The following is a 23,895-nucleotide window of genomic DNA, read 5'->3' on the forward strand; positions in this document are numbered from 1 at the left end:
CTGTTGGGTCTCTTAGAAAGAGCTAGCCTCAGTCACCAGATGAATCAAGTAGGTAGGTGTCTTCCCTCATCTGAGGATGGAAACAGCTCCAGTTTCTGAAACGTTGTTTTTTCTCTTAGTTACTTAGAATCCGGACGATGGACAAAGTCTGAAAACCCAGTATCTCTGTGTGTTACACACCATCATAAGAACCCTATAGTATCTATTAAATACAGTGTCATTAGTCCATGACTGGATGACTGCCCATTTTAAATTTACTTTTATGAACAATTTAGGTTCCATCATATAACCAATGGCATAGTATAAAGGTGGCATACTGTAAAGAATAAATAATCCTTTCTGAATGCTCTGTATGCCTCTTGAGATTAAAATTATCGTGTTCTGTATGGGATTGTTATTAATTCTTAAAAACTCTAGTTTAAAAACTGGTCTCTCTTGATTTTTGTGCTAGTCAGCCATAAAGACAAAATCTTATAAAAGCTGAATGGAATAAATAAATTTAAAATTTTCAGCTGATGAGATAAAGAATATCAATTCAGTTAATTGATTTGAATGAATGATTACAGATGCCAGCTCAAATCCCATTTATCAGTTTTTCTGTATTCATACATAAACATTTCACAATTTCATCATGCATACTGCAACCTGACCTCTTGTAAAACCAGAAATCCTTCTGTTCATACTCCTTTTTACTGGAAGAAAACTGTGGGGCATTGTGAGTGGCATAACTGGTCATCTGAAATCAACCACAGTCCAGTTGCATGTTTCCAAGAAGACAAATCTTCATTAATCTTTAAATAGGAGGCAAAATTGGACTAAGAGCCTGTGAGAACATCCCACATAACACGCTATTTCTACAACGCTCACTATTCGACTCACTTTTCACCATCACGCACACTAACCAATCAAATTGCCTCCAACGTTCGCATTTATACAGTGCTTGCTGCTAGCCCGCAACCACATCATTACGTGCGCTAGCCAATCAGCGCTCAGCAAATTTTCGCTCCTCCATCACGCTTTGTATAAAAAGGAGCAGCTCCAACCTGGCAGCATCAGTCATCAGTCTACGATCAGTCTACAATCAGTCTTCACTTGGGCAACATCAGCCAGCACACTTTGTCGCCAACGTTCGGTCTTTGGAGTCTTTGGCTCTGCGCTGCACCAGGAATGGCCGCCTCGCTTCTCCGACGGCATGTCCGACACACTGGGCTGCCTCGGCTAGCTGGCAGTCATGCCTGACTCACTGGGCATCTGGCGTAGCTACTGCCTCTCCACTCCAAACACAGCGCTCGACAACCAGACTTCCACCAGCAGCTGCCGCACTGCGATCAAGCCACCTCCACCATGTGCTGCACTGCGATCAAGCAACCTCCAGCAACGGCCACACTGCGGCCAGTCCACACACCGCAACCAACATCTCTTTCTACCGGCGTACGTAGGGCTATTTCACCGGCCAAACATCCCAGCAGCCAATGGTCCTCTTCAGGACCTACAAACTTTTCTGAAGAAGTGGGTAGTCATTGGAATAATGACAAAACCCCACAAGCTATTCTGGATAATGGAACTGAAGCAAATGTCAATACAACTACCAGGAATACAAACCAACTGTCCATACTGAGATATCAGATTTTTATTTATGTGACACGGTATCTTTAGTAACCCCTTCTTTAATAAAATGCAATGGTTAAACAGCTGTCACCCTTGCATGATGTTCAGAAGGTTGAGGGCTTGATTCTAGGATCAGAAGCTTGCTACACAGTTTTCCTCAGTACTGCCAAGAAATTTCTTGGATAATACTTTAAAGTACTAAGCCACACTTTTCAACAAGTAATTGGTATACCTTAAATTAGGAGGGGGACTTCAACATCCTAAATACAACATTCACAATCATATTCCCATTTGATACTATGTGAACTCTGCAGCTGAAAGAGTACAACTGCATACACTACGTAACTAAACACAACTCAGAAGAGAGCTTCAAGTTCTACTTGTTTGTCTGGAATGTCTTCATCACTGTAACAGCATGGTCTAACCTGGCCAATGTGCCTGTCTGTCCAAGTATTTCCATCATTTCTGCAACACCAGGTCCTTCCTGCAGGAATTACACACAACTGAACTACTTATGCATTGCATGTCTACTTAACTGCACAGCAAATTATAAAACAACTTATGAGGTGCTACTGGAAAGTTCCCGGACTGTTGTTGTTAACTGCCTCAGTGAAAGAAGATGAGAGGGGAGGCCAAGGTCACACTTCTGGAAGCCTATTGCATTAGTCTTGTCACCTGACACCACGCAGTGAACACACATTGTTTTTGCATGAGTGCTTTTTCGACTTTGTGTTTCGTTTTGTCTGGAACGGATAGCAAAATCGAACAACATGTCTGCATCAAATTTTTCGTCAAGCTCGGTAAATGCGATACCAAAACCCTTGAAATGCTTCACGAGGCTTTTGGAGAACATTCTTTCGGCTGGACAGCAGTTTTTGAATGGCACTTCTAAAGGGCGATCGAGTATCAGTCGAAGATAATGAACACTGAGGGCGACCAAGAACCAACAAAATTATAGAAAATGTTAAACAAATTTGAGAACTCATCCACGAAGACTGCTGCTGAAAAATCCATAAGTCATAGACACCGCTAGGATCAGTTATGGAATTTGCCAGGAGATCTTAACACGAAATTTGAAAGTGTGCCACACTGCCGCAAATTTGACAAATGAGCAAAAGCAGCGGCACATAGATGTGTGTCTTGAGCTATGGCAGAAAGCTTAAGAGGGCCCAAATTTTATCTCTAGGAACATAACAGGTGATAAAAGTTGGATTTTCTGTTATGATCCAGAAACAAAGGAACAAACATTGCAGTGGAAGAGCCCATAATCACCAAGAGCAAAAAAGGCACACAGATCCAGAGTTCAACAAAGAGAGTGCTCATTCTTCTTTTCAATGTGAAGGGAATTGCTCACTGTGAATCTGTTCCTCCTAACTTTCCAGTCAACTGTTGACTTTTACTGTGACATTCTCAGAAGCTTGAGAGAAAATGTGCAATGAAAAAGACCAGAATTTTGGCGCAGCCACAACTGGCTCCTTCATCACGACAATGCGCACACCCACACATCCCTGAAAACCAGAGTTTGTGACTAAAAACTACATGGTTAGTGTTCCCCATCCTCTGTACTCACTGGACGTAGCCCTGTGATTTCGCTTTGTTTACCAGATTGAAAATGAAACTAATGGGACATTATGAAAACAGAGTCTGACATCCAAAGGGAATCACAGGCGGTACTCAACAGCATTAAGGAAAAAGACTTCCACAGTGCTTTTAAAATGTGGACAAAATGATGGGATCTCTGTATACATTCAGAATGAGACTATTTTGAAAGAGATGACAGTCAGACTTGTGTAAGTTAAGCCAGAATTTCATTTGTGACCTAGCCCGGAAACTTTCCAATAGCACCTCATAAGCTTTCCAAGTTATTAGCCAATGACAAAATGTAATCACTTTTCATGCAAAGGAATCATTACGAATTTAAACTCTTGTTATACCAACTTTAAACTGAAACAATACTTAACTCTGGAGTTGTCAGAGATTTCTGGGTCTATTCTGGAGTCTATGAAGCAGATTCAGTAACATTTATCTTAACAGTTACTAAATGTGATAAAATGTGTTGATCCATCACTGGAATCATGACACACAACAGGAGTCCATGCAATGGAAAACACTGTGGTGCACACACTCCTATGAAGTTTTGGAAACTACCGTTGCCTAGTAGGTCACGGCCATGGCATTTTGCAATTAGGGAATTCTGTTCATTGGACTACATGCCACAAGAGTCAACAATTACTGGTGTTCCCTGTGCTTTTCTACTTTAGACTTCAAAGGAGGCCATCAAGACAGACGAGACATGCTGATAAGCACAGTCCTGCTTCCTCATGACAGTGATCCTGTACACAAGTCATGAAAAGCAATCACTGCCATAAAGGACTTCAGCTTTGAGGAATTAATTCATCCACCCTGCATTCCATATCTAGCCCCCACTGAATACTTTCTGTTTTGAAAACTCAAACATACATTTATGTGGGTGGTAGTTTTCTGAGTGACAATGAATTCAAAGGTGCTGTTTCTCACAGATTTCTTCTTGTCCTTGAAACAGAGGAAGTATACTGAACTAAAAGAGACTATATTGATAGATGGTGAAAAAATCTTTCCTCTGTCACCACTACTTCATGGTTAGGTAGATCATATATATGTAGTAGCCCTTAAGTCCTGAAAGTCACCCTGTTTGTTAATCTTCCAGCAGTCAGAACACTGTACCTTTAAGCCACTGATAGCAGAACGTAGCAGTTTCATCAGTTTACTAAATGGCAATTGCTTTTCTGTAGAAAACGCATTCAGGAGAGTTTTGAGATGCTCTCTGCGAAATTCAGCTTCCAGCAACTTTGAAAGACACAGCCTAATATCTTCTAAAACACCTGTCAAAAGAGTCATATTTCTTATTAGTCACACATGGACGTTGACTACTTACATGATTTTACCAAAGTTGTAGATAGAGAACCTCAAATATCAGGTTAATTCTTAAATTTGTATTCTTGTCCTGAAATCCATGCACATGCATTCTAGTTGGTGCATGTATATGTAAGCACAGATACATATGACGGTACAATTCCAAAATGCCAGTTCATATAGAGTTATGTATACAGTTACAAATGTGTGCATGTTATTTGACTTCTGACAGTTGAAGGTGACACACAAATGGATACATATTGCAGAATGAAGGCTCTATATGATGACAAGCTTATCTGAAAATTGCATCTGTAAGTGGGTGCAGGAGGTGGATGATGTTTTGTCCACAGGCCAATCAGAATATGTTGTCACTCCTGATAGTATTGCATAAGCAGAATGCCTACTTTGGAAAAATCAACAAGTAATTTTGGATATCACTATGGTGGTGCAACAGAATGTTGGTTGAGTGCATACTCTGGTCCATAAGGAACCTTCATCTATTGAAAGCTATATGAATTGACATATGGAATGCAGAGTATGTTGACTTATCAGGCACAATAGATCACTGTGGTCGTGGTGCAAGGGTCAAGAAGGCCCACCCCTTATACATTCATGGTGACTTATGTACTTTGTTATTGGAACACTATGAAGCAGAAGATGATCTTGGACAAGCTGTGATAGGCAATGAGTTATTAGTACAGCACTTCTTGCTTGAAACCAAGTGACTTAAAAAACAATGTTCTCACCTTCTGCTGATGAAGCCCAAAAATTCTGAATGTCATAAGACAGAAATGCTTTCTACAACATGAATGATATCACAGATCTCCACAGAATGGAACCACAGTAAAAGCAACACATACAGCAAGTTTCTGGACAGCAGTCTGAAGTCAGATATTAGGCAAAAACAAAGTGGCTTGCTGTCCAAGCATCATACTTCCTAAAGCATGACAATAGAATGTCTGCAGACCTTGTGGGCAACCACTGGAGGAAACAAAGTACTCCCTGTGGAAGTTCTCCAATACCAAACTTATTCACTAAATCTTGCACCGAGAACTATCTCCTTTGGATTCTTAAAAACAGCATGCAGTGGGATCTACCGTTAAAAATAACTTTTCCATGATGGTATCACAGCACTGATGAATTACTGCATGGTGTGAAAGAAGTGGTTCCTTTTGAGGTTGTATTTTGGAATTTGCTAAGCAGACCCATAAAAACTATAAGAAACACTAGTCAGGATAGCTATTTCCCCAGGTGAGAGATGAACTGGATGCCATGTTACCATACAAAGCCATGCAGCTGTCAAATTCATACCTAAATTACTACTGTGACTTGTGATGTCCTCTAGTGTGTGCACGGAGGGGGTAACCCACAGGAAGGCAAGATTACTGTTCACAAGGTCAGTCAGCTTTGTAATGCGGTCTTGGCTCCACCTTAGCACAGACATGATGTGGTCATCTTGGAGAAGTAAATTGTGGTTTTCTAATCTGTTAAAAGAAATACCAATTCTTTGTTAGACTATTTAATGATATTGTAGCAAGTACAGAGGCTGTTTAACATCTTACAAAATGGGCAGTCAAGAATGGTGAACTAAATGGGAATGGGAAGAATGCAGTAATAACCTTTGAAGAGAATGTCATATTATTCCTAAAGTAAAAGTATTCAAAGTATATCAGCCAAGACAGACAAATCCCCAGTTTAGATTCACATGAGACACCTCCTGAATCTCCTGTAAGACAGATGTACGAGGGCTATTTGGAAAGTAAAGACAGAAGTCCAGTGAAAATGTAAGGGAATTTTTATTTTTTAGAAATGGCAGTGTTGTAGTGTGAGATAGGAATCGTATGACAGGACAGAGTGCACTGGCCACAGTCATGGCAACGTTGTGATCACAGGGTGTTTAAAATGGCCACGTTGACTCAAAATCCCACCAATTGTGAGGGTGCAGTAATTGTATTGCTTCATGCAAAAGGAGAAACTGCTGCTGAAATTCATCGCCAACTTGTTTCTGTTTATGGCGAAGATGATATGAACAGACAAGACATGGCAAAATGGTGTTGTGAATTGAAGCCGGAAGAAGTGAAAAAATTGACCAAAACATTCATGCCGACAGAAGTTCATTAACTATATCCAGAAGTGTCAAGAACTGTGCTCCATTAAATTGTTATAAAAAATTAGGCTATTGGAAACTGTGCTCACGTTGGGTGCCGAAAATGTTGACAGACGATCACAAGAAAAACTGAGTGGCTGCAGTGCAGGCATTCCTCGCGTGTTACAAGGATCAAGGTGATCAAATAAAATTATCTAGTATTAATAGTGTTTATCCTTTGACCCTATTTCTGGGCCATCTTCAGGTGTCAGAAGCACTTAAAGTCAATCAAACTGCCCCATTTACAGCATACATGTGGATACATAAGTTTTTTGAGTGGTCAGTTTCATGCCCTGGTCGTTTTACTCCTGGGGAAACAGCCCCTGGTACACATTGGGTAGGAGGCTGAGTGGGCCCCTTAGAGAGTCTGAACGCTGTGGAGAAGACAAAAATCTCTTGCACCTGCTTGGAATCGATCTGCATCTGTCCAGCCTAAAGCCCATCAAAAATGTTCTAAGAAAAAGTGAAAATCATTGGCCTTACCTATCCTTGTAAGTTCTTGAAACCAATTGTTTAACTTCCTGAACCAGCAATGCTAACTCCTTTTTATCAGCAAGTTTCTGACGAAGTTCCAAACTATTAAAATCTGGAAGCCTCTGTGGTGTTAGACGACAAGAACTAGGTTTCACATGGCTTATGTCAAACTGTAGGGGAAAAATGAAAACGCTATCAGTTACAGCCTCTCCAGTAGTTGAGTTTCAGTTTATTTACTGATGCCTTTTCCAAATGCAAAGGTTATAGCATTATGAGATGAGAAGATGAGCACAAATAACTAACGCCCATGGAGCTAAGTCCTTTCTGATGAGCCATCAGTCACTCGGATACTCGAGAACTTCCTAATACTATTTTATGGAACCCAAAGGTTCATTACTATGCTCACAAGAGCTCTTCACTGGTCCCTATCCTGAGTCAGATTAATCCATCCTATACCACCCCATCCTATCCCTCCAAGATCCATCTTAAAATTACCCTTCAACCTGTCTAGGTCTTCCTAGTGGCCCCTTTCCTTCTGGCTTTCCCACCAAAGCCCTATCCCTGTATGCATTCCTCTTCTTCCCCATGTATGCTACATAGACTGCCAATCTAATCCTCTTGACTTGGTAATTCTGATTATACTTGGCAGAGAATACAAGTTATGAAGCTCCCTACAGCTCATTTTTTTTCCAACCTATCACTCCATCCCTCTTTGGTCCAAATATTCTCCTTAGAACCCTGTTCTTACTCTCAATTCCTTAATTTTAGTGACCAAGTTTCATATCCATACAAAGCTACAGGTGAAATTATAGTACTGTAGTTTTTACATTTATGGACTGAATAGTAGCAAGCATTACCTGGGTTTAATTTCCTCATCATTCAAATTCTGATTCATCACTGTCATTCCCAAATATCTGAACTCTGACACAAATTCAAAGGATTTATTTGCTATCTTTGTATTATGATTTTGCCTTGCATTCTGGTGAAAAGACATCAACATATATTTAGTTTCCTCTGTTGTTTACATTTATACCAACCTCCTTATCAGCATCAATTAGGGCCTCTGTTTGTAAGTAGATATGAAATTGCACCATTTTGGTCATGGCTTATCTTAAGGTAACTTGTATCCATCTGGAGAGATGGAAAGGACCATGAAATATCTATCAGAATAGCCTCTAATCCTTCTGAGTACTTTCTGAATAAAAGTTCAGTCCAGTACAGCTGTACCAATTTACTCCCCATAATATAAGCCAAGCAAATTCTTCTGTTGGAATAAAGCAACTAGAGACTAAATATCAAGATCTTAATAAGAACTGTAAACACGAAGGAATACACAACTGGAAACAAAAGAGTCAGCATGTCATGTTACACTGAAATGCCACCTGGAATGACTGAGAAAAACCATGAAATCTTAGACAGGACTATACAGCTGGCAATATTTGAACTGGATATGAGAGAGATGTATTATCACTTTGTTTAAGCAGTCCCACAGAATGACTGAATTTTAGTAATGATTAAAACAGAAATGTTTTCCAAACTCATAGCTTACACTAAATCATCTTAAGTACTGACTTGTTGGATTAATTCCTGCATTGTGTATATTCTAGATTTTGTTCTCCCCATATCCTTAGTGAACCCTCCTCCAGCATCAACCACAAAGTTAAGCAATGCTTGAGGAAATATGCCCTCCTTGCGGTAGTTTTCCACCTTGATGTCTCCTTGTCGTTTGGACAGTTTTGAACCATCTGCATTTAAAATAAGTGGAAGGTGGGCATAAACCGGAGGCTTCCATCCAAATGCTCTGTAAAATAAAACACGTTTCACTCAAACGAAAATAATACAGTATACAGAAGTTTCTTAATTATTATATAATAATTTCTAATGTGCCCATCTACCACATATTCTAAAGGCAACTCTAAAGTCTGAAACTGAATATGCATATAATGGGTGACAGGTTAGTAACCATAAAATTGCAAGAGGTTCTAGGAAAAACTAATCACCTGCTTTCCTTAGATACAACACAGACTCCACAGAAAACAAAACAAAAAAATAGGGGTTTATACACAGACACACAGAAAGACAGCAATGTCATCTCATAAGCCTCATTTTATTTTAAGGAAAGTTGATTAAAATGTTCTGATGCAATTTTCTTTGTCTATATTTTTGCAACCCAATATAAAGAGAAAACTACAGAAGAAAACATTTTTGTTTGCATCAGTCTGTTTCAGAACTATAATTAAACTGGTGAATTTATGATGCTTACAAATGTGTTAGACAACTTTATTTCCTATACACAAATTACACAGAAAAATGGAGAAAAAAATGAACTGCTTCAAGGAAAAGTGTTATGTTATTGATGAATTTGTAACATTTTGCACAGGGTGTATCAAAACACACAAAAATACTCTTCCAAGCTTGAGTCAGGAGTAAAAGAGTGTTAAAAATTCTCATATTGCCCAGAAATAAGATTTTTCAAGTCTGACAAAAGGAAATTAAATCAAGGTTGACATAATTAAGATTTTACATTCAGAAGGCTCTGCAATGAAAATGAAATCTAATGTTAGCAATGTGGTGAAAACAATTTTTGCATGATGCCCAAAAGTATTCAATGTCACAAAGTAAAAGTACCATAACATACCTTACACCAGCACAACGTATAAAAATCCTTCCTTTAAATTTGTCTTAACACATATCTGTGTATGTAGACAGCTAGTAATGTTAACCTTCTATGGTAAGTAATGTACCTGTACAGTAATATATGCTTGCTTGTTGAGATCTGCCATTCTACGCCACGTAACACATGAGAGATTTTCATAAAGTGGTCATCAACAACATTTGCAAAATGATATGTTGGATATCCATCTGATTTTATGATGACAGGGTCACCTTCATTTAGTGCTACATTATAACTTATTCTACCATAAACAAGATCTTCAAAAGCCTCTTCATCTGACATCAGCTGAAAAGATATAATGTACTGTATTAAGTTCACATGTGAAATCATTCATTTCTGACTGACCAATAGCTTCAAGTTTTCAGCTTCTGAAACATGTAATCAGTTAAAAAATAAACAAAAATATATATCTCAAATGTGCTGACAAACTTTGGGGATAAGCACCACATATCAAAACATCAAAACAAGTTCATATAAATATGGGTCTGCAGATGCTTCCTTTCTGAGTTAAAGCACTCAAAGGATGCATTTACAAGTGCTCAGAATGTCCTCCATCAGATTTAACATGCTTGGGTATTCATCATGGACTGTTAAACCCATTCAAAGATTCTGGGATAGCTGCGGATAGTCTGACGGGTGTTCACAATGTGCTGTGGAAGTGCCTCCATGTTGCGAACAGGAGCTGGATACACAAAGGCTCTTAAGTGTCCTCACAGGATGAAATCCTGAGGATTGAAATCAGGTGAGCATGGGGACTGTGCAGTGGGTCCTTCTCTGCCTATCCATCAGTTATAATAAATCCTGTTGAGTACATCTCACACAACACATCTGAAACGTGATGAAGCACCATCATGCATGAACCACATGCATTCCCTGACAGCCAGTGGTACTCCTTCTAGTATACTGGGCAAACCAATTAACAGATCTTGCCAGTGGTTCCCTGTTAGCTGACACTGCAAAACAACCATGCCTACCAAACAATCATAAATAATACTTGCTCAGACATTAGTGTTGAACTGTTGCTGGTGTCTAGATTGGAGTGCACCACAAGGATTATCCTCTGGCCATGTCTACAAGAACCTGCCTCATCTGAAAAAAAAAAAAGCAGTGACAAAAGAAACAGGTGATCAGCACCCTCCTGAACAAATCACTGACACGAGGTCTCTTGTGCTGTACAATCAGTAGGTTCAAGGCCCTGTACTTACAGTAAATGGTATGGGTACAGCAACCACTCATGCAGAATTCTCCAGATGGCCCTTTGCACAACATTTCACTCTGTCACCATTTCTGTCTCATGATGACACCCAGATTCTCTTCAATATGGCCTAGGACATGCTCCTAAACATCAAGTAACTTGATGGGGCTCTCTCCTCCTCATTTGACAGCAAACGGCTTACATGTTCAGCCCCTCTAAACTGACAATCCATGGTGGCAAATGTTTTATGGTTTGGATGGCAGGGAATCACATCCCTGTGACCACTGCCATTTGCAAGGCCACTCTGTTAAAACAGATACTCATCCATATTGTAGTATGCATGATAACACACTATAAGAAAATTAGAATTTTGCACTACATATTGTGACAGTTCTTCTGCAATTTGCCACTACACATAAGCAGTTCACATGACCAACACTGCTCAACTGCTGAAAATTGTACTGTAACCAGTGACACTAATAATGGCATTAAGAACATGCCTGAAGGTCAAATATATGCCTACAGCAGGCTTTTACTACCCTGCGAGAAAGATAAGAGGCATGAAAGGTGAAAATATCACTTGAAATTTGCCAGGCAGTAACTTGCGGGGGGAAAATGCATTTGCAGAACCATGTATATATGAACTTGTTTCCTTGTTTTAGTATGTGGAGATCATAGTAAAAACAGAAAATGGGAGAAAGGAAGGAAGACACGTGGTAAATATGAGAGGAGATTCCATTACATACAGAATAGTAATAATAATAATGCCTTATGAAACAAGGCTGAAAGAGAAACAGCATAAAACACTGAAAGTGATGACTACATTGCTGTACAAACCTCAAATTTGAACTAAAACAGGAAGGTGAGAACTTGGACTACAAATATCTGCAATGACATTTCTAAGATCAATAGTAAAAGCAACAATGCATACAGATATCGGTACACTCTTCCACTTAAGATGTCTCACAAAAATGTATTAAGGTTGAATGTGTATGTCAGATAAACTGCACTGAAAACGAATGCAATTGCAGTTAACATGTCTGGACATGTCACGCATATCAGATGTCTGAGCTCATTTCATTGCTTCAGTTATTCATGGTCAGCATTCAAAACTGAAGCACTTTTGTCGTGTGCTGATTAATAACATTCAAGAACATAAGAAAACGTGTTAAATGTTGATACTTAGAGAGGTAAACTGACACTCATCAAATGATGCAAACAGCACTTTGTACAGCCAAAAATTTGCGAATGAGGCATTCTCAGCCAAGGTTTGTATCACGACTGCTCACGCAGGAGCAAAGAGAATATGAGATGCTATTGGAAAGTTCCTGGACTAGGTCACAAAAGAAATATGGGCTTAACTTACTCAATTTACTCCTATCGTTTTTCCACACTCCAAAAACACTACTGAAGTCATTTTCCTTAAAGTTGTTGAGAACCACTCGCGATTCCCCTTGGATGTCAAAACACCATCCCTTTAGTTTCATTTTCAATTTGGGAAACAAAGCGAAATCACAAGGGGCTAAGTCTGCCAAGCATGTTGCTAGTTACAAACTCAGTGCTTTCCAGGGACGTGGGGGCAGGCGCATTGTGATAAAGAAGCAATGTGGGACATGTTCAAATTTTATGTTAAGATCTCCTGGCAAACACCATAACTCATCCCAACAATGTCTGCAAGCTCAGGGATTGTTTGGGGACGTTCTTTGTGGATGAGTTCTCAATTCTTTCAACATTTTCTGTCGTTCAGCTGGTGCATGGTCACCCTGAATGTTCACCATTTTCAACTGACTCTCGATTGGCCTTGAAATGTGAATGTCATTAAAAAACTGCTGTACAGCTTAAAGAATGTTCTCCATAAGCCTCACGAAGCATTTCAAAGGTTTTGGCAACTGATTTACCAAGCTTCATGCAAAACTTGATGCAGGCATGTTGCTTGATTTTGCCATCCATCACAGACAAAACAAAATATGAAGTCGAAAATGCATTCATGCAAACACAATTCGTGTTCGCAGTGTGGTGTCATATCGCAGACTGATGCATTAGGCTTGTGAAAGTGTGACCTTGGCCTCCCCCTCATCTTCTTTCACATAGGCAGTTACAAAAATAACAGTCTGGGAACTTTCTGATTCCACCTCATACTTCTGCCTGTCTATAACTTTTGACTTTCTCAAACATGCAGAGCATAACTAAAACTTCTTAAAATTATCACAGAAGTCTTGTTCACTACAACAAATGGAAAAAAGCATACTATATGGACAGCATAATCAAGTGATGCTGTTTTGTCATTCGTACGGTGATGTTCACCAGATGCACCATAATATTCCTATATAATATGAAAGTTAAAGTGTTCAACAACCTGGCCAAATGGGTTAAGCAATTTTCTATTATCATCTGCTGTTTGCTACTGAAATCACATTGATATTTTGGCACAAGATTTCTTTACATCTTTGGCCAAAATGAATCTTACCATTTTCTCATTCACGTTCAGTTCGTCTGTTCCCTTACAAACCAATGATCAAAAACCCCACCACATCAGTGACTTCCTTCATAAATAGCTCACATCTGAAGCTGCTGGACAGCCATATCTCTTTAACATTTATAACCATTCACTTTCTGTCTTTAAAATGCATAATCTGCATAAAAACGTGTGTTCTACTTGCTGTTTCATGTCTGTATGCTTGGTGAAGTAGACTTTAAATCAGTGGTCTTTTTACCAAGATTCATTGAAATTTAATATTGATTTTTGGTCATAATAATTCATCACGTATGGTTTTGAGATAATATCCAAATGGAAGTAGTACAGTAATGTTTGACAGACACTGTCACAAGAAAATACTACCAATCCACAACAAAGTGAATCTATATTCCAATACATGTCATCTCATCAGCACAAAGTACATCGTTATGATTATTTGAAAACCATGTTGTTTTTTTTCCTTGGCACTACAGCCCCAGTGGGCCTAGGCCTACCTCCATGAACTTCTCCGTTCACTTGAAAACCATGTACAAAGAGGGATTTATACAGGATGACAAAATAAATGCTTAACTGTAAATAAAAAGGCAGAAGAAACATACAAGGTCATTATGAAATAGGAATGCAACAGTATTGAGCCAGTTAGAATGGGAGCTATGCCTATACTGAAGGATAAGGTAATAGTTAGTTGCAAGAACAGAACATAAACAATATGAAACAGTGTTGCATGATGAGATTTTTTTGTAATTTAAAAATGTTGCTATACTAGCAATTGACAATGAAAAGAATATGTCAATAATTTATTAAGACTGATAAATAAGTAAATTTTTGATGAGAAATGAGAACTGCAGAGCACATTCAATTCCAAAGAAGTCAAACTATTCAAAATCTGTTAAGTTATGCTGAAGGGAATTGTACTACAGAGAACTAACCCAGATTTAGGTATAAATAACTCACTTTGCTGGACAATTCTTGGGACCAAAGTGAAGTTGGTTAAACTTACTGCAAAATGGACTATGCCAAAGAGGAAACGAGGGGAAACAGAAGAAAGAATAGGATAGAAATGAAACCCAAGCCAAGGACATGAGGCTGTACCCAGGGCCCAGGCTGCTATGAGTTGTATGCATGAATGACAAAAGATCAAAGTTTTGTAGATGATAAATGAATGAAAAGTAAGTTTCTTCCCCTTCTGAAATAAGAAATACATTTACTACACCCTGATTGATTGATGTGTTATTGATCACTGCTCTTTCAACTGCACAGATTATATATAATATTAAACTGGAGAGATGAGGCAGATATGGTTGTGGCCTAGTCTAAGGTACTATCACAGAAGTTTTCTGGAAGAACTCTGGAAATTCAGGAAAACTGTCAGGATAGCCACACTCTGTGCTGAGGCTAGGCACTAGCACTCTCAAATACAATGCAGGAGTACTAAGCACTTAACTGTGGCATTTGGTACTGTACCTTGAAGCGTATACAATAATTATCTCCTCTATCCAGTCGCTCTTTAACTTCTTCTTCTGACAGATGACGACATCTGTTATCATAACGGGGGACTTGCCTTGCTCTGAGAGCTTCACGTCTCAGTAAATCTAAACGACGGTCAGTACAGAAGCAATAATATCCTTCACCTTTCTCCAGAATAGATTTGACCTGATTTCTGGATGGAAAAAGTTAACAATAAATTGTTACATTTCCATTATATGAAAATTACAGCAGTGATGTGTAAGAGCTTCTGTCTCTCCAGCTTCAGACCAAATGAATTCTATGAAGCAGCACAGACATATGAAGAACTCAATCTTAAGGGATATAATGTCATGTAAAGGGAAAGTCATCCGTCTTTATTAAGCACTATGCCACGAAAACATATGGGTGAGTTTCATACAGTTCAACCTTTCTTGGCCTCAGCACTAGATCGAGGTGAGTGGTCAGCTTCAGACCCCTGCCACTTTACCCCCAGAGAAAAGGACCCTGTTACCTTCTGTACAGGGGGCTGGGTGGGTCCCAGAACCGGTCTGGATGCTGTGGAGAAGAGAAAAATCTTGCACTACCAGGAATCAAACCTGGGTTGTCTAGCCCATAGCCCATTGGTATACTGACTGAGCTCTCTTGACTCACCATAATGTCATGTAGTGAAGTGAAAGTCAATTGAAGTTTTGGACAAACACACTGCCTTTATCTTCAGGGAAAAGTAAGCCAAGAAAGGAACTAGCATAAAGCAAGGCACCATGGTCTCCAGCTCACAGCATACCCAGTATGCTGGTAACTGTAGCCTCACCACTGTGATGTGGGGGGGCTCTCAATTCTACTAGGAAAGTGAAGCCAGCCTACTGTGTTGTGGGCCTTGGCCTTCACTTCTGATATACCTGTGGTCCATCATGAGAATGTAATATGTACAGGTAGGAATACAAAGGTTCTCTATAAGAAAAGTATAACTTGGCAACATTGGAAGAAGGCTTGTTCAAGTCTGCTGTACATTTAGGGGCCTACAATGAATGAATCATTTGCCTCTATAGTTCTAACAAGTTCAAAAAGTGCTGCCCACCCAGAAACTATAAAGTAACATCAACCAAAGATAGTTTGTTCCAAAATATACAGACTGGCGCACAAAATGATCCAGTAATTGATTTAGTATTAAATATCCAACAATGTAATGAATTATGTTTTGTAACATTGTAACACTTACAGTAGATAATGGAGATTACTTCTCATTCTTCCTGAGCGCGCTAGTGCCGTGCTGTTCCTGCTCGTGTGACAGTTTACACAAGATGGCTGACAAAGGAAGACTGTCTGTAGGACAACACATAAAAACAGTGTTGTTCTTTACTGAAACAAGGAGTGTTGTGGTCACACAGAGGCAGTTTCACACCCATTTTCAAACATGATGGGCGCCTTCGCTCAAAACAATTCATAAACATTATGACCAGTTTATTAATGATGGTGACCACCTGTGTGGTGTAGTGGTCAGAGGTTATGGCTACAGGTCCAGAGGTCCCGGGTTCGATTCCTGGCGCTACCAGATTTTCTGAGAAGCAGTAAGTCTGGAACAGGGTCCACTCAGCTTCATGATGACTGAGGAGCTATTTCAAGGCTACTTCGGTCTAGAAAACCAAGATTAATGGCCGTGGCGATCCGTTGCGCTGATCACTTGACACCCTCTATCCACAAAAGTTGGCACTAACTTCGCCAACAAGTAGCGGTTGCTCGGTCGGTATAGTTCGCTTGCGGACTACAGGCCACGGAGTTTCTTCGTTGTTTTCTTGTTTTTTTTTAATAATGATGGTTCAGTGTTGGAGAGGGAACATCGCCAGCCTTCATCTGTGTGTTGTCTGGAGAACAGTGACGCTGTCAGAGTGGCGCTGCAAAGCCCCAGTAAATCAACAAGGAAGGCTGCAGCACAACCAAGGATATACGTAGGTTGTAACGAAAGTCATGAGCAACTCTTTTTTGCACGCAACCTGGGAGCAGCAGACGAAAGAGAGTATGGTGGTAGGCAGAACCAGCTGTTGTGTTAACCTTGAGTTTCTTGTGACATCAATAGCTTGCATCACGTGACCAGTATCACTCGTAACAAAATGGCCGATGATATGTTGTTTCGCCAGCGCGCTGTCAACGAATTTCTTGTGTAAGAGGATATCCCTGCCACAGAAATTCACCAGAGACTTCAGTGTGCTTATGGAAGTGTGTGCATGGGTGTGAGCAGTGTTTGAAGATGGTTGAAACATTTTAAAGATGGGAACACCAACATCGAAGATTAGCCTCGGAGCAGTCGTCCTCGAACAGCCTCAACTGAACCCAAGAAGGAAAGAGTGGATGAGATCATTCAAGAAGACAGGCGTGTGACTGTGGACACAATAGCCTGAAAACTTGGAATAGGGCACAGTGCAGTACAGGAGATGATTGAAAGCTTGGGCTATAGGAAAGTTTGTGCTCGTTGGATCCTGTGGTTATTGACTGAAGACCACAAAGGTCAGCAAAAAGCCATCACCTCAGAACTGCTGCAGAGATATCGACACGAAGGCGATGATTTTTTGCTCTGTATTGTGATGGGTGACGAAAGCTGGTTTCACCATTTCGAGCCTGAAACGAAATGGCAGAGTATGGTATGGCACCATTTGCATTCTCCATCAAAAAATAAGGCAAAGACAGTGCCATCAGCTGCGAAGGTGATGGGCACAGTCTTCTGGGATGCAGAGGGTTTATTCTTGCCGAATTCCTGGAACCTGGGCAAACCATCAATGCTGCTCATTATGTCCAGACGCTGCACAAGCTCCGTCGTGCATTGCACGATAAACGTCCGGGACGAAACATCATTATCCTGCATCATAACGCTCACCCCCACGCCACTCACCTCACAATGGAAGCAATTGCAAAGATGGGGTGGAAAGTTCTTCCACACCCCTCCTATAGCCCTGATCTGGCACCCTCCAACTACCATCTTTTCAGATTTGTGAAGGATCAGCTGCGTGGACAACGATTTGAGACAAGGGAGGCAATTCAGAAAGCAGTGCGTCAGTGTCTTCAGATGGCTGGAACGGAATTTTACAGAAGGGGAATTTTCAAACTCCCAGAACGTTGGGAGAAATGTGTACAAAGAAGTGGCGATTATGTGGAAAAATAAAGAAAGGTCCGTAGATTGAGGTGGTGTATTTGATTTGTCAATAATAAAGCATGTTACTTTACAAAAATTGTTGCTCATGACTTTCAGTACGACCCTCGTACAATTAGTGTAACGAACACGGAAAAGTTATTTGAATTTGTATCCATACAAAATGACAGTGTTGCCTAAATTTACAGTTTACAACAAACATTAAAGAATGGCATTTGCTCAATGGGCTCAGAATAATGAGGTCTCATTCAACAATGTTTGGTTTTCTGATGAGGCACACTTCCACTTGGAAGGTGTGGTTAATAAAGAACATGTGCAAGTTTGGGCATCAGAGAATCCACATGTGATTCATGAGGTGTCATGCATCAAGAATTACAGTGTGGGTTGCCATCTCAAGTTACTGACTGCTAGGGCCACTTATCTTTGAATAAACAGTGAACAGTGAGGGATATTTAATCACGAAGCGCAATACCTTTGTGCCACACCATGTTACAAGTTTGCCATTACAAACTCAGTGGTTCGTGCATGATGAATCCAGGCCACAACAGCGAATGTTGTTTTGGACGTTCTGAATGACACTTTCAACTCACATGTCATCTCAAACTGATTTTCTGATTGTTTCACATGGGGACAGAACTGGACCCCAAATAGTCCCGATTTAAACCCATGTGACTTCTTTCTTTAGGGATTTCTTAAGGGGAAGATTCTTCCAAAAAAGCCACAACTGATAATTGAATTGAGAGCACTGATCAATCAGGCCCACAGCATGAGTAAACTGAGGATATGTGCTGTCAAGTAATCAACCACATTGCAGTTCATGATGAAGAACTTCCCGGATTTAATGGTGGTCACACTGAACACTTGATCACAGAGGACTGATCTCCAAGCAATTGTCTTTTTTTCTTGGATGTTAGCCTCTAACATGGTAATTGAAATATAGGTTTTTATTAATAGATCAAATACTGGATCCTTTCATGCATCACACTGTATATATGCACTTGGGCAGATGGGAAAACAATTTTCTCACCCAGTAATTCTCAACCATGGCTACTGCCAAGTTGACAGAACCTCCAAAAAAGAAAGTTAAGTTCCTAGAGCCTGATCAGTTACCTTAAATTACACCAGACAGTGACAGTGACTAATCTGAACATGATTACAATGAAGCTGGGGATGAATAAAATTATGAAGCTGGGGATGAATAAAATTATGAACAATGTGTGCCAGATCAGTACAGCTGCAACTGAAACTGGCACACTCACAAAGTGGTACATTGGGGGTTCTAGTGTACATACCACTACCGAAACACCACACAGCCTCAGTCCATCTCATGTCTCCAAAGAAGAAGGCAGTAAAATTACCTGTGCTTAATTAATTAAGCACTATGCCATGGAGACAAATTGGGAAGTGGAGGTATAGCTCCACCATTTTTGATCTCGGCACTAGCTGGAGGTGAGTGGTCAGCTTCATGCACATGCCACTTTACCCCTAGGGAAAGAGCTCCCAGTACCCATTGTATAGGAAGCTTGCTACATACAATATGTAGCAAGCACAAGGCTTAAAATGGAATTTGTAATATTGGCCATAAATACCTTAATAGCCTTTTTTGTAATTTTAATTCTAATTTTTATCCATTTCATATCAAGTTTAATGTCTAGCACCCTGTTGTGTTACAATATACAACCGCTTTATTACAACTGTCACAACACAAATAATATCAAGATCAGTGCCTAGTTTTGGCTCTGCTACATGTTTTGGCTATCAATAGCCATCATCAGTTGATTTGTTGTATTGTGACGGTTAATAAAGAGGTTATATATCAAAGTGTATAAATCACTAGAATTTTAGCATATATTTACACAATTAAGAAATGAATGGCATTTAGAACAAAACACCGCACAATCTGTTTTATCTCTGCAAAAAATGACATTTCATAATTTTACGATCCTTACTTTGGATATTATTCAGGTTTCTCTCACAGCCTACCCTAAAATTAAAATGCCTGCAAAAAAAAAATAAAAACCTGTATGGCTATTACCACTATGGCATTTAAATGTCCATTATTTAAAAGTTAAGCTTGCCTAGGAGAATCCAAAGGACTGTGCTTGCTGCTGCTTCCTGCTAATTTCTTGCTTTGCTTATTCATAATCCTGAAGGTGGAGATATGTGCCTCATGAATGGTGGTTGGCTTTCAGTGGACTACACAGTATTACATCCCAGAAGACAAGAGATTTTCATGGCCATTGTTGTGAGAACCTCAGATTCAACAATATGGGTACACAACTGCTTGATACACATATTGGAGAGATGATGATAAACCTTCTGTCTCATGCATGTCACACTGTGATAACACAGCAATCACAATTATGTAGCCTACCTGTATAAGGACAGACGTTCTGACTGCTTATAAGGTCCGTAAGGGCCACCTACAGATGGACTTTCATCTGGTACAATTCCAACCCATTCTAAATCATTTTCAAATTTATCAACTGCGTCAGGAACAATCCTGCTTTGATCTGTGTCTTCTATTCGCAATATAAATTTTCCACCATGCGACTTTGCAAAGAGATAATTATAGAATGCCGTTCTTAAACCACCCAGATGTAAATGACCTGAAATTTTAAAATTAACTGTTTAGTAGACAATAATTTATATTGACGACGTACGGAACTATCGAGTATTATTTATGTAGTACCTGTTGGACTTGGTGCAAACCTAACTCGCACTTCTCGAATTCTTAGGGCTGTTGTCATGAACGGCCTTTCACAAAATATCTTCGACGGTGTCCACAGAAAAATATTTTTCCTAAGACTCATGCTGTATAAATTTACGTCGTCCTTAACCTTGGTTTTACCTTGACATTAACTTATAACCTAACGCAATTGAACTTAATCCAATTGTCAGCAAACTACACATATTTCCTAGTGAACGAGCTAGGAAATGATTTTAAAACTGTAGTACTTAGATGGTCAATCGCATTACCAGTGTAACATTTAACTCTTAAGCACAGCACTTTTCAATACTCTGCAACTTTTCCTCCCGTTACATTACATGAAGCATAATATCTGTGAATTATGAACGGATATTAACTTGTGGTTACTCCGTGGTCGCATATAAAACGTGAGTTAGTCATCAGGGTCATCAGCAGGACCCGGATTTTGATGACCTGTAAATGTTAACAATGAAAAGGGATTTTGCTAAATTCATGTAAATGAAGGAAGGAAAATGTGACCTGTTGAGGAATGTAATGTGAACTGCAGAGATGGACCATCACGTGTGCATCTGTGCAGAAATGTGGTAATTGTACAGTGCTGTAGGAATTCTCTAATGTAATTTTAATGTGAACTGCAGAGATGGACCATCACGTGTGCATCTGTGCAGAAATGTGGTAATTGTACAGTGCTGTAGGAATTCTCTAATGTAATTTTAATGTGAACTGCAGAGATGGACCATCACGTGTGCATCTGTGCAGAAATGTGGTAATTGTACAGTGCTGTAGGAATTCTCTAATGTAATTTTAATTTTTATGTGTTTCATAATCAGTTCTTCAGGTGTATTCTTACAAGCCCTTTGATTGTAGCTGAAGACCACAGTAGATGACTTGAATGACATATACACTCAGTACAAATCTAGCTAAGGTAGTGGCTGGGCAGACAAGTCTCACAGAAGACATTGTCACTTACTTACTAATGGAGCTCAGCCCTTCTGGAGGAGCTGCCAGTTCTGCGGCTACTCAAGAATTTCCCTGCATTTTATGGAACCCGAAATTTCATCACCGTGTTCACAAGAGCCCTCCACTGGTCCCTATCCTGAGCCAGATATATCCAATCCATACCATCCCATCCTCTCTCTCTTAAGATCCATTTTAATACTGTCCACCCACCTATGCATTGGTCTTCCCAGTGGTCTCTTTCCTTCTGGCTTTTCCACCAATATCCTATATACATTCCTCATCTCCCCCATTCATGCTACATACCCTACCCACCTCATCCTCCTTGACTTGATCATTCTAATTATACTTGGAGAAGAGTAAAAGTTATGAAGCTCCTCATTATGCAGTTTTCCTCAATCTCCTGTCACTTCATCTCTCTTCGGTCCAAATATTCTCCTCAAACACCCTCAGTCTATGTTAGTCCCTTAATGTCAGAGACAAAGTTTCACACCCATACAGAACCACATGCAAAATTATAGTTTTGTATATTCTAATTTTTATGTTTTTGGACAGCAGACGAGAAGACAGAAGGTTCTGGACTGAATGGTAGCAAGCATTACCCGAGTTCAATCTCCTCTTAATTTCCTCCAGAATCAGGTTTCGATCTGTTATCGTTGATCCCAAATATCTGAACTGTGCCACATTTTCTAAACATGTTTCCTATCTTTATGCCATGATTTTGGTGACGAGACAGCAACATATACTTAGTTTTCTCTGTGTTTACTTCTAGACCAACCTCTTTACTTGTGTCAATTAAAGTTGGTGTGTTTTTCTTTGTGGTATCTACATTATCACCCAGTAGATTGACGTAATCGGCATACGCCAACAGCTCATGTGTCCCGTTTAATTTCAGTCCCACCTGGTTTCCCTGCACCTTCCTATTGGCATATTCTAAAGCAAAGTTGAAAAAGAGGGGAAGGAGAGGTTTCGTTTATTGCGCATTGCATCATGTTAATGAACAGACACAAGTTTTGGATTAATAATTTATTTATTTAACACATGATTTTTAACTACAAATAACTGTGACACATCTGCTAAGCTATACAGTTTACAGAGTTAGTATTGAATGTCAGCTAATATGTTACAATTTGGCCTCAGCCTTAAATGTGGGTTTCTTTTCAGCCTGCAGGTTGTTAACTTATTTTTTAGTTTTATAATGTGTGTTATCTTCTCATAGATCTCATCTTCTAGCTTCCGTATTTTATCAGCTGCTACTGCAGGCTGGACAGGAATGTTCACACTAGCGTCAGTTTTCAGCAGTAACCGGTCTATCTCGTCCTTTTGAGCTGCTACTGTTGCTTCCAGTGTCCTCGCCTCCTCTTCAGCTGCTATCAGAAGATTAGCGGCAATTTTGAGCATTTCTGTTTTCACCTCCAATTCCTCGGTCAGCAATAAATTAGCCTTCTGAAGATTGAATGCTGTTCGCTTTGCCCCTCTCGCAGCTTGAATGATCTCTTTACTGGCTGCCATTCTTTGCGGCTTTCCTTTTATTACTGATGCCAGTTATACAGGTCTGTGATGTACTGCCTTGTAGGTTGACTTATATCCTCTGGACACCACCAACACAAGCCGCCCAGCGGACCAATTGGCACTTGAGGTGCAATCGGAAGACTCAGCTTGAGATAAACAGCCACTTTAAGGGCCACAAATTGGCTGTGATGCCCATTCTAAGTGCAGCAAATATTTATTGTTATAGTTTCTAGTGGCTGTCTTAGTGAGTATCGACATCCCACACCTCTAATCGGACAAATGGGAAATGCTCCTTCCAAGAGTACTTCTAGCGTTGCGCACTGGTGTGAGAATACAGGAGAAAAGAAAACACTGGGTGCACACGTTCTTTCTCTACAATTTAAACTCAGGTGTTTATATTGTTTCAAAATAATTTAATTATCATGTAAGGTTTCTGATTAGTTATTTTCACTTTCTTTTCATGAAGCATACAACAAAGACAGTGGTGTATCACAGTACCACTATCTTTTGGCAGAAGGCATATAATAAAATCAATATCTTGACTGATGTCTGGCTTCCAAAGAGTTTCTTGTTCATTAATTGCTGCACTAAGTCAAGATGGCTTCTTCTGCACAAATTAAATTGATTTGATGTGGATATCAC

The 23,895-nt window shown here is 39.7% G+C and overlaps 1 protein-coding gene across 4 annotated transcripts; it reads right to left on the reverse strand.

Moving 5' to 3' along the window:
- Positions 1 to 128: 128 nt before the first annotated feature.
- Positions 129 to 21,158, reverse strand: LOC111864078 (probable glutamate--tRNA ligase, mitochondrial). 4 transcript variants are annotated; one of them, XM_033751317.1, is made up of 10 exons: positions 20,767 to 21,152; positions 20,449 to 20,683; positions 16,152 to 16,286; positions 14,930 to 15,125; positions 9,865 to 10,079; positions 8,693 to 8,921; positions 7,130 to 7,290; positions 5,812 to 5,984; positions 4,312 to 4,469; positions 129 to 2,092 (listed from the first exon to the last, which is right to left on the reverse strand). In XM_033751317.1, exons 1-10 carry the CDS (start codon positions 20,885 to 20,887, stop codon positions 1,985 to 1,987), a joined length of 1,731 nt encoding a protein of 576 aa, XP_033607208.1. In that variant the 5' UTR covers positions 20,888 to 21,152; the 3' UTR covers positions 129 to 1,984. The 4 variants fall into 4 exon arrangements, with proteins under 4 accessions (XP_033607208.1, XP_033607209.1, XP_023706836.1 ...); XM_033751318.1 differs by lacking the exon at positions 4,312 to 4,469 and having other exon boundaries at positions 20,767 to 21,154; XM_023851068.2 differs by lacking the exon at positions 16,152 to 16,286 and having other exon boundaries at positions 20,767 to 21,149.
- Positions 21,159 to 23,895: the final 2,737 nt, after the last annotated feature.

The sequence above is a fragment of the Cryptotermes secundus genome, unplaced genomic scaffold (assembly GCF_002891405.2).
Source record: "Cryptotermes secundus unplaced genomic scaffold, Csec_1.0 scaffold669, whole genome shotgun sequence".
NCBI lineage: Eukaryota > Metazoa > Arthropoda > Insecta > Blattodea > Kalotermitidae > Cryptotermes > Cryptotermes secundus.

Bases quoted from the DNA above. Each gene is read 5' to 3' on its own strand.
- LOC111864078 (XM_033751317.1), bottom strand. From the start codon at position 20,887: ATGAGTCTTAGGAAAAATATTTTTCTGTGGACACCGTCGAAGATATTT. The intron at 20,684-20,766 runs GTACTACATAAA...TTAAAATTTCAG, and splicing joins GTTTGCACCAAGTCCAACAG to GTCATTTACATCTGGGTGGT. The intron at 4,470-5,811 runs GTATGAATTTGA...CTCTTTTGACAG, and splicing joins AAGTCACAGTAGTAATTTAG to GTGTTTTAGAAGATATTAGG.